The sequence below is a fragment of the Cornus florida genome, unplaced genomic scaffold, assembly GCF_030987335.1.
Source record: "Cornus florida cultivar Cherokee Brave unplaced genomic scaffold, ASM3098733v1 CherokeeBrave_3.0.0_Hap2_Chr10, whole genome shotgun sequence".
Taxonomy (NCBI): Eukaryota; Viridiplantae; Streptophyta; class Magnoliopsida; order Cornales; family Cornaceae; genus Cornus; species Cornus florida.
In genome coordinates, this window is record NW_026775580.1 from 102,212,255 (window position 1) to 102,222,785 (window position 10,531).

Sequence of the window (10,531 nt, forward strand, 5' to 3'; positions counted from 1 at the left end):
AAAAAAAAAAAAAAAAAAAAAAACCAGACAAACAAAGTGCTCTTCTCTTTGGAGCAGTGAGCGAACCAGATGAGGCGATGGTGGAGGCATCACCGACAGTGAGCGGGCAGCGAGACCCTCCATTCCTCGCCGCCGTCATACCGCCTTGTCTATAATTGCCGCCGCCGTCGGACCACCTCATTCACCATCACCGCGATGCCAAATGGGTTTGATTAGGTTTTATTGGTTTGATTTTAGGGTTTCGGGTTAGCATGTGTGGAGGAGGATCATTGGAGAAGAGGAGGGATTGAATGCTATTTTTTTCACCAATATAGGAGGATTGTTGAAGAGCTTGATGTAGATGGGTTAGATTGGATTGGAGATACATAATGGGGATGTGTGTTTATGTATATATGTATGTGTGTTTGATTCCTAAATCAATTTATTTCTGAAATGTAAATACAAACATGTGATTAATATTGTAGTGGGGATGCTGGTGGGTGGTGGAGGTTGCAGCGGGTGGTGGTGGTGGTGGGTTTTTGATGAAGGTGAGAGGGTAAAGAGAGGAAGAAAGTTTTGGGTTTTTGAGTGGGGAGGTAGAGAGAGAAGCCTAACAAGGGCAGTTTCATCATTTAAAATTTATGATATTTTATTTTAAAATTAATATTTTATTGAACGATAATTTTGTCATTTTTCACTTTTTAAGGAACTATTTAGTTTAAATTTTTTAAAAGGGGTGTCATTATTAAAAAATAAATTAACTTTCATTTGACAATCAATAAGACAAATCTCAGAAAGACCTCAAAAAGTGTGCGCGTAATTAACCCTAAAATATATATTTTAACACGAGAATGATTCAATTGCAACAATGACATTTCGTGCTTCAATTTTTGGGGGCAAGCACGCGTGAACAATTTGTATCAAACTCCACCACAATGCTTTCAATGTATTTGTAAATGTTCTGGCAAGTTGCCCTTCGTGTATTTGTAAATATTTTGGGAAGATTCAACAAGAAGTACACAACTGACTTCCACCACTTTGTAAATAAATAAGCCCGGTCCCTTTGATAACAACCGATAGAGCCAAACCAACCCTACGGAAAAACACAGCCATGGATCAATCCACTGAATATCAGCAACACCTCCAACTTCAACATCATCATCAACAACACACAGTCTCTGATCCATATCAACTTCAAATTTACGATCAATCAACACAAGCTTACTACACATACGATCAATACAATCCACAACAATACACATATTACCACCAAGATTACAACAGTGCTTATCAACAATACCTCCACCAACAACAATCTCAGCAAGAACCCACTTCGATTCACCCTCCTGGGGTTCCTATTCCACATCAACCAACCCAAATGGCTGACCCAGAACAGCTTTTGGGGAACAATTCTTATTACCCAAAAGGGGTTTTGGATCAACACCAACTGAATTCACAACAGTGGCAGGGAAATAATGGAGGGTTTGGACAGGTATCAATAAATAATGAACCCCATTTGCTGGTATGAGTTTTGATTTGTGATTTCGAATCGCAATCCAACAGCATAAAATGGGTTTTTGGTTATACAGTTTTGATTTATGATTTCTAATTCCTATGTTCAATTATTTTTAATTCTTTGGTTTCCTATCTGGACTTAATTTACTTGAATAAACTAGCTAGTTTGATATAGTTTCACTTGTTCAAATTTATGCACTCACTCACACACCCGAAAATACATGCACATGGACAATTTTTAATGTTTCATATATGCGTGCTGCATAGTAGTTAACCGCCTCTTGAATTTAATCAGGATGTGATTTGGAAATTCAATAAGTTATGTAGTAAATGTTTATGGTTATGTCATCCATTAAGAGGTTTTAAGGTGAGTAGGAGTGCAGGACCAATACCAAATAGGTGACATATATATTTTTAAAACAAAACTAGAAATGGAAATGAGGATGTAGTTAGTTTGATGGAAAAAGATATCAACTTTAGCCTTCATTATCATTAAGAGGAAGAGGTCGGAGAGATTGTTGCATGGAATAGATTTGATGGATTAAGTGGAAGAGTATTCCAAAGTTTCATGCAGTGAAGTGATTGTGAGTCTGACAACTTTAAGTGATTGAACGGTATTCCTAATGTTTATTACTGAAAGATGGTATTCTCCTAGTAAAACATCTTCAAATTTATGGAGGTGGGTTTTGGTTTATTGGTAATATCGTCAATAGATATGTGTCACTGATAATTTTGATAGATAGAACCTTTTTTTGATAGGTAATTCTAAGTGTGCAATTGTTTTTTCTTGTTCTTTTTCTAAATGTGTGGCTGATATATTTTCAATAGATAGAACAAAATTTTTTATAATAAATTCTAAGGTTGCAATTAGTTTTCTTGTTCCTTCTTTATTAAATCAAGCCTGTGTACTTGAAGTGCCATTGTGCTCACTTAAGCCGCTTTTTGCTAGCATTTTGCACTGGGCCATGGATAAGTAGTATTACCATGACTATAGTCAAGACTAACAAAGCATAGGCCTATACATTGACCAAGTATATTATTTGTGCCTGACCAAGCTGATTGTGTAAACCAAGAACTAATATGTTAGACTAAAGTAATTTTGGTACCATTCATAGAGTTTTCCAGATGTTATCTTTGAAGAGATCATCTTTTAGAAGTAAGTGACATAATTTAGAAGTAAGTGATACAATTATTTGACCCCAAGTCATATCATCGTATATTTATGAGTGTGTAATCTACTTAATTACTAGTATTAGTTATGAGGCACAACTATATAAGATAGCAATATGCAAGTCATACACATGATCAAGAAAAAGCATGAACACACATTTTTGCTAATCGGGTGAATCAGCCTTCTTAAAAAGTATCTGCATTGCTATTGAAGATCTTTTTGGAGAAATTTTCTATGAAGCACGTAGAAGACTGTGTGGAGCAACTATCTTTAAACAAGCTGTCATTCTACATTCGAAGTAGCTTTGCTAAATTTCTTTTTTGGGATAAACATGTATACAAACTGAAGTGAGGGCAAATGAGAATTCTGAGGTGAATGAGTTGCAACATAAGAAAAGTTGAATGAGGAATGAGAGCATTCTTGGGAAGTTAAAACTTGATAGTTTGGTTTATATAACAGAGTGTCAATACGTTGATGCTATTTATCCAAATATTTTTTGGAACAATATATTTCCTCTCCACCCTAAATTTGCTCAATATGACTTTTTTTTTTTTTTTTTCTGTACTTTTTCTATTTCAGCATAGAGCGCTTATGCCATGTGAATATGTTTATTCATGCTCTATTTGTTCGTGTCTATATCTCCCTCATTATTCATACCAAGATTAATAAGATCTTTATATCTTTTAATTTTGATATCTAAAACCTAAATAGATACCTTAGTGATGCATGTCTTAGCGTCAGATGAGTATTCTGTAATTAAATACTTATTTAATCTTGAAGTTGTCATGGGTTGTTTCTCACTTTCTCTATAGACACACACCCACACCCGCGCGCACACACCCACACCCGCGCGCACACACCCACATTTCCTATATAGGATAATATGAAATGTAAAAGTTGAATTTTACTATTGGTGTTAGTGCTTCATTGGATGGCCATCGATTATATTTTGTTCATCATTAAACTGCACTTTTCCTCATTATGCAGCATTGAGGCTGCAGCAGTAGGGACACTTGAAGTGGAAACTAAATGACATAGCATTCTTGTTTCTGATCTAGATAGTACAGTTAATCTTATTGAAGTATCGTGATATCATGTGTTTGTTCTGATGAAGTGAATTTCCAATCACAAGTACCTAGAGGGAGCTTTTTTTCCTTCAATTATTTGGGGGGTAAAGTTTGATTATTTGATGATTTTGGGAATGAGGAACGAGCCTGTGGAAAAGGAAGTTTGGTTGAATAAAAAATTGCTTGTCTAGTCTAACACTGTAATAGATTAATTTGATTCATGCTAGAGGCAGTATCGACCGTGGTCTTGCACTTTACCAGGTCTAGGGGATATAATTTCTGTCGTATCATGATTGTTTTGTGACATCTTTTTTTAGTTTAGTGTCTCATCTATTCCATCTTACTCAAAGAAATTATTTTTTCCCCTTTTTTTTTTTTTTTCTTTTTTTTTTTTTTTTTTTTTTTTTTTTTCTTTTGTAGTTGGTACTCACACACACATGCCTCCATTGAGGCTCGAACCCCTGACCTCCCTTTGGGAAGTAGGGGCCTGGTACTGCTAGGCCACTGTTGGTAACTATTTTTCCTTTTATTTATTTATTTATTTTATTTTTTCTTAGTGGATGAATGCCACCAAAATAGATTTTGGGTGCTCATTTGGGGCACTGAAAGTAATTAAACCACTCAAACTTTGCTCTTTAAAATTTGGTTTCAAGCTTTATCATGTGTTAATGTGCGTTGACCTATACTATGGCTGTTAAGCTTGGCTAGAAGGGCACACATGAATCATATTTCTGTAGTGGTTTAAATAGAAGCTTTAGAGGGAGCAATACTGCATCCATCCGTCAGGGTTGCTTGAATAGCAAGGTCTCAAGGTCATTACGTTGAAATCTAAGTTTGAGTCCTGTTTTAAGCGATATTCGTGGTTTGCCGGTGATTGTGAATATCTGGGGTTTGCATTGTAGCTATGAGTCCAAAGGGAGCCTGATTGCAACGGTTCCTCGTCACCCAAAAAAAAAAAAAAAATGCATCAACTGTGGAAGTTGTGGTTCCATTTTTAAAGCCTCTATAAATATAGTCAAGCAAACACAATGAATATTATCCGCTAAGTCAGAAGCCTAGACTGTCACTAGACAAGCTGGATAGAATTCTCGAGCTGAAGCTGCATAACATCATCTGGTAGCTAAAGCTTGAGACCAAACCAGCTGACCATGGTTAAATATCACTACACTGGGCTTGAACAGCCCTCTATTTGGCTCTGTTTGACCGTTCACCTAAAGTTGTTTCTTTCCTTTGCAGAAGTGGTTAGTCACAAGATTTTTGCTAGGTTGAAGATTTTGCAAGTATTAGACATGGTACAAGGTATTTATAATTCTGTAGGAGTGTATTTGTTTTTTTTTTTTTTTCCTTTCCTGATGGGCAATCAAAATCTTAGCATGCCCATTGTTTTACTCTCAGAAGATGTAAAAGAGGCATCTATAAACTTGGCCACAGAACCTTAAAGCAACCAGAGCAAGAATAATTTCAAACCAGATCTGTCACCTTTTCTTACGAGGCACATGTAGCAGTAGCTATAGGTGGCTTGTTATTGGTGCACAATAATGGATCTTTTCCTTCCTGGTTGCTTTAGAGCTTATGTGGGCATGTTGGCATCCTTGATGCAGTGATTCTGTTTTTTTCCCTAACATGGGGTTTTTTGAATCTCATGTGTATGGTCATGTTGAACCGATTCTGTGCTTTTGACCCATTGTTAACTGTAGGGCCTTGTTAACTTTTATCATACGATGTGCCTTCCAGTTGAGGATGGGGTAAAATTTTCTCTGTTATAGGTAATTTCTTACAAGGGTCTGAATTGAATGAGGTGTTTGTTCTGTATTTTTGGGCATAGGTGAGCAATGAGCCTCTATTCAGGGTTGTAAATTGAGACGTCTCAAGGAATGCTAAACCTCTCATGGCTTCATGCTGCCCATATTTTGTGGATGGAGACAGATGCTTAGAAAATACTTTGTGGAAATCACTGGCAGGTCATTTGCTCTTTAAGCAGTGCTGAATGTGGCAGAACGGTGATATAATTATGGTGTAAGCTTGGTCGTAATGAGGAAATATTGTTCTTTGAATCCAGTGTGACACCCCACCAATTGCCTATTTTGTAAAATTTCTCATTTTAGGTTGAATATAAATAATATACTCTCCCCCAATCCACAAGGAATTGCCTCTTCATTTTTTGGCTGTCCATTTAAAAAGATAGGGTTATGAAATTTCAACACTTCCTCATGACACCTTATGCAATTTTATACATCAATGGCAGACTGTAGCATGTAAGATGCATAAAACTTACATGACGTCTGAGGTCAAACAGTGGACAGTTGTCTAAAAAATTAATTTTAAATGGTAAGATGTGAATGCACTAATTGTGTTTTCTAACAATATGGCTGTTTCAAAAGCATTAATTGCTTTGAAAAGCAAAAGGGTATCAGTCCTCGTGGAGTGGGCTTCTTCAGCCAATTTAAGGTGAGATGGGGAATCTGGGGACGTTAAAGAATACAGTATTTCAAAACAAAGGGACAAGGATCCTAGCATATTTTTTTTAACAGGTCTTGTGAGTTTTTTTGAGTGGCCAGCACAGGTTGATGATGTCTTGTGTGAAACTTATGTTCAATCTCTCTCTCCGCCTCCAAGTCATCTATGATACTTTGTTATCTTGTAATAAAATGTAATAGTTTTCATTGAAATATATAGATATATAATGTGTAACTTCAAGTCAGCGTCTAGATACATTAAGAATCAACGATGATTGCAACTTTTATTGTTGAAAATCAGTCATTATCCACCAAAACATCTTTAATTCACTGTTTTTACTTAACATAGCTGATTTATCATAGTAACATCCTAATGCACTGCAGCTACATAAATTAGTTGATAGAACATAGCAGATCTAAAGTTGCTGGGAACTTGGGAATGGCTTTATAGAGTTGAATTACTTATTCACCTGTCATGTGTTTGTACTTATATCTGCATTACAACTTCTTACTGGTTGCTACTGATGATGATATTTGATTAAGTAAGTTAATATGTTTTTATTCTACATTACACTTTTGTGTTTAACTATTTTGAGCAGGGCATGCCTATTTGGCATATAAACTTTCTGTTTTCTTTTTATGACGCCTGCTTTTAGTTTGTGTGCTGTTTTCTTTTTATGACAACTACTTATAGGTTATGTGCTGTGTGTACACAGTGATGCTTAGGTGCACCTCTCTGTGTGTATATAAAATCAAGAGAGTTAAATTGTTAAAAGTATTCATTTATCTCACATTACCTCCCCAAAAAACTGGGACACAAGGCATAATTCACTTTTTAAATCCTTTAATATTGTTTACAAGTCACTTTCAGCTGTGTTTACTGTTTAGAGGTTTGGTGCGCCATTGCCCTTATCTCGCTGTTGTCAGATATTAAAGATGTTGACACTGCTTTTGGTATATTTTGTCATCACCCCATCTCTCTCTCTCTCTCTCTCTCCATATGTGCACACTTACAGTTGGCGATACCAATTTGCAACATTGGCATCATGACCAACCGTCTTGGTTCTGTTCATTCTCCTACATTGTAGAAATTTTTGGGTTAATTTGCATATTTAATTTACTGTGTGCTACAATTTCCTTCTTAGCCCTATTTCCCATCCCAACATACTCTAGAAGAAACCCTTAACATGGCAAAATTTCACCAATCATTGAGCAACCTTTAGCAGATTAGTAACTAGTTGTCTGTCTTGTGCGTTTTCATGTTCTTCTTCCACTTGGGATACCTGCATTCCTAATCTTCTTTTTCATCTTTTGGAACCCCTTCCAACTTTGACTGTCCAATTGAATTTTTAGGATATCAAAATTTCACCAATTATCCGGCATTTATGGAAGATTTTTGACTATTAATTGATCACCTTTTGCTCCTGCTCTTCCTGCTCTGTTATCAGCTCACTAAATTACTCTCTCTCTCTCTCTTCATGTGTTCTGTGTACATTTTCTTTTCTTTTAAGATACACTTGATATAATTGAACTCTAATGTATGACCCTGTAATGCTTTAGGAAACCACTTCGACTAGAAGGCCCATGATATTTATGTACTATTTTTTATTAATAGGTGAATCTATAGTATATATGTTTAGGCATGAAATGTTGCTTAGACATATCCTAATATTTACTGACATCATCTTGATTAAGCAGTTATTGAAGAAGACGAGCCCTTTTCCAATTCAATACCTTGGTTTTCTTGGATTTTTTTTTTATTGTTATTTGATTGCACCAAATATTCTATTCATGCTACCATTGCACTTGTTTTTGAATTAGATTTCTATACTTGTGATGCTCCTTATGATCAATTTATGCATCTCACAACTGGTCTCCCTTTGTCCTAGTGGCTTTGGTTTTTAACTCCTAAGCCTTAGGTCAAGGTTTTGAGACTGGTAGAGAGAGAGAAAGGAAAAAAAATTAGAAGAATCTAATATAATTCTGATATTGTAGTAGTTTTGTGTACATAGAAATTTAGAAGAATCTATAATATTCTGGATGTACAATGCAATTTCGGGAGTAATATTTCACTTCAGCTGAAAAATATTTAATCATTTTCTAACTTAAATCATGTCAGCATTTAGCATGTCTCAAAGCAGTCTACTGTATGTTTTTCTTGAAGAACCTCTTAATATCATTCTGCAGATCCGGCAATCTCAATATAGGGGTGCAGGTAGAAGAGGTGGTCGACCGTTCAGAGGAGGTGGTCGCGGCCATTTTGCTAGGGGTCGTGGTAGGCACTTTCTGTCAAATTCTGCATCAATGCCAGCTGTGGACACAGCGACATTTGTTCATGGAGAAGCATCACACATCCAAGGAGAGCCACCTCAAACACTAATGGCACCACCATATGCATCTGGTCCTGTGCAGACACCACTAAATGCCCCAGCTCAAGTACGTCCGACTCCAATCCGGCAGCCTCCACGAATGGCATGGTGTGAACTCTGCAGGGTTGATTGCAACACTTATGAAATCCTCGAACAACACAAAAATGGAAAGAGGCATAAAAAGAACTTGAAGGTATATGAAGAGTTGCAGAATCTCCAAAAAATTTTGGTTGGACAAAATGAGCAAATGCCTGTCTCCGAAGTTAAACCAGAAGTTTCTGTTCAACCTGAAAATGTTGGTGGATCAGGGAATAAATCACAAGAAAACTTGTCCTCTGAAGCTGCTACTGAAAATAAAGTTGAAACTGATGAGCAAAAAGTTTCAGGGGAACAAGAACCAACAGAGGAACCAGCAGGAAAGCAGAGGACGGATCGATTTGAAGCTCGAAGGCGTGGTCTAAAGCGTAAGATGAGGGGAGGCCAAGGCGGTAAGTGGATGAGAACTTATGAAGGGTCAAGAAGACAAGTGGAGCCTCCTCCGAAACCCAAAGAAGTGATTCCCTTAATATGTGAGCTGTGCAATGTTAAGTGCGAGTCACAGGTGGTTTTTGAAACTCATTTGGCTGGTAAAAAGCACCTTTCAAACTTCAAGCGGTTCCAGGATGAGCAAGCTATGCTTGGACAAGCAGCTCTTCAAGCACTTTACCCAGCACTTCAGGCACTTTACCCAGCACTTCAGGCACTTTGCACACCTAACTCTAATGCTTCAACTTCCTTTGCCCCTCAATTTCATCAAGAACTTGTTCATGGTCCTCAAGGATTTTTTCCTCAGCCAGGGCCTGTTATGTTTCCTGAAGGCGAGGCACCAGGACCAGGTAACACATCGGCATCAGCTCCACCACCTGTCTTAGATATCCAAGATCAACAAGATTCTGGTTCACAAGTCACATCAGAAGCTGCAAATGGTAATGCTGTTACAGTGGAAGCCAAACCTCAGCCGGAATCTGTGACAGTAAATTTCGAAGCTGAACCAGCTTCAAGGAAAGAAAACAAATCTGAGGATGGAAAATCTGAAAGCGAGGAGATTAATCATCCCACTGATAACTCAGTTGTGGCTGTTTTGGGTAACAAAGTTGCTGGATCTGAGCAAGTTAGTTCTGGCACAGCAACAGGTGAAGCTGGTGTGTTGCCCACTTGCCGAATTGTGCCCTCTGCCCAGGTTGCTATCCCTTGAATCAACAGCAAAATGGAGGATGAGCTTGAGTCAAAGAACAAAGTGCCTACTAATTAATTTATTTTTTATTATTAATTTTTTTTTTGGGGGGGGCGGTGGGGGGTGGGGGTTGTTGTTTTAGTTTATAAATCCCTCGAGTCTGTCTATTTAAAAGCTGTTGCATGCTTCTTGTACCCAATAATTCACAAGGATGTTTAGATGAATAAGAGACAACTTTAGAAATAGATTGAAAATTGCATTTGTTAGAAACAAGAGAAATTGTTTGCGGCTAGGGTGCCCTTTGCTAATGTGTTTGTAAGAGCTTGAAGCATTTTGGGAAATCTACAAGGCTAGTTGAAAATTTGGTCCAAATTGATTTCATAACAATCAGAATGTAAATTGCAGAGAGCTGAAAAAAACATAAGAAAAAAAAGAAAATCAACGAAGAAGAAGAGGCTGGAAAAAGAAACACAAAACAACTATTACTTAAAAGCTGTCTAGTTTATAAATCCCTCGTGTGTTTATTTAAAAGCTGTTGCATGCTTCTTGTACCCAATAATTCACAAGGATGTTCAGATGAACAAGAGACAACTTTAGAAATAGATTGAAAATTGCATTTGTTAGAAACAAGAGAAATTGTTTGCGGCTAGGGTGCCCTTTGCTAATGTGTTTGTAAGAGCTTGAAGCATTTTGGGAAATCTAAAAGGCTTAGTTGAAAATTTGGTCCAAATTGATTTCATAACAATCAGAATGTAAATTGA

The 10,531-nt window shown here is 37.0% G+C and overlaps 1 protein-coding gene across 2 annotated transcripts; it reads left to right on the forward strand.

The window, feature by feature from the left end:
* The first annotated feature begins 1,038 nt into the window (after window positions 1-1,038).
* On the forward strand, window positions 1,039-10,131 carry LOC132276494 (uncharacterized). Of its 2 annotated transcripts, none has more exons than XM_059777931.1 (2): window positions 1,039-1,501; window positions 8,376-10,131. In XM_059777931.1, the coding sequence occupies exons 1-2, from the start codon at window positions 1,091-1,093 to the stop codon at window positions 9,789-9,791; spliced, it is 1,827 nt and encodes a 608-aa protein (XP_059633914.1). In that variant the 5' UTR covers window positions 1,039-1,090; the 3' UTR covers window positions 9,792-10,131. The 2 variants fall into 2 exon arrangements, with proteins under 2 accessions (XP_059633914.1, XP_059633915.1); XM_059777932.1 differs by having other exon boundaries at window positions 1,041-1,471.
* Window positions 10,132-10,531: the final 400 nt, after the last annotated feature.

What these genes read in the sequence shown, in the direction of transcription:
- LOC132276494 (XM_059777931.1), top strand. Translation starts at nt 1,091, where the DNA reads ATGGATCAATCCACTGAATATCAGCAACACCTCCAACTTCAACATCAT. An exon ending in ATAATGAACCCCATTTGCTG is followed by an intron (nt 1,502 to 8,375) that starts GTATGAGTTTTG and finishes ATCATTCTGCAG; the next exon opens with ATCCGGCAATCTCAATATAG.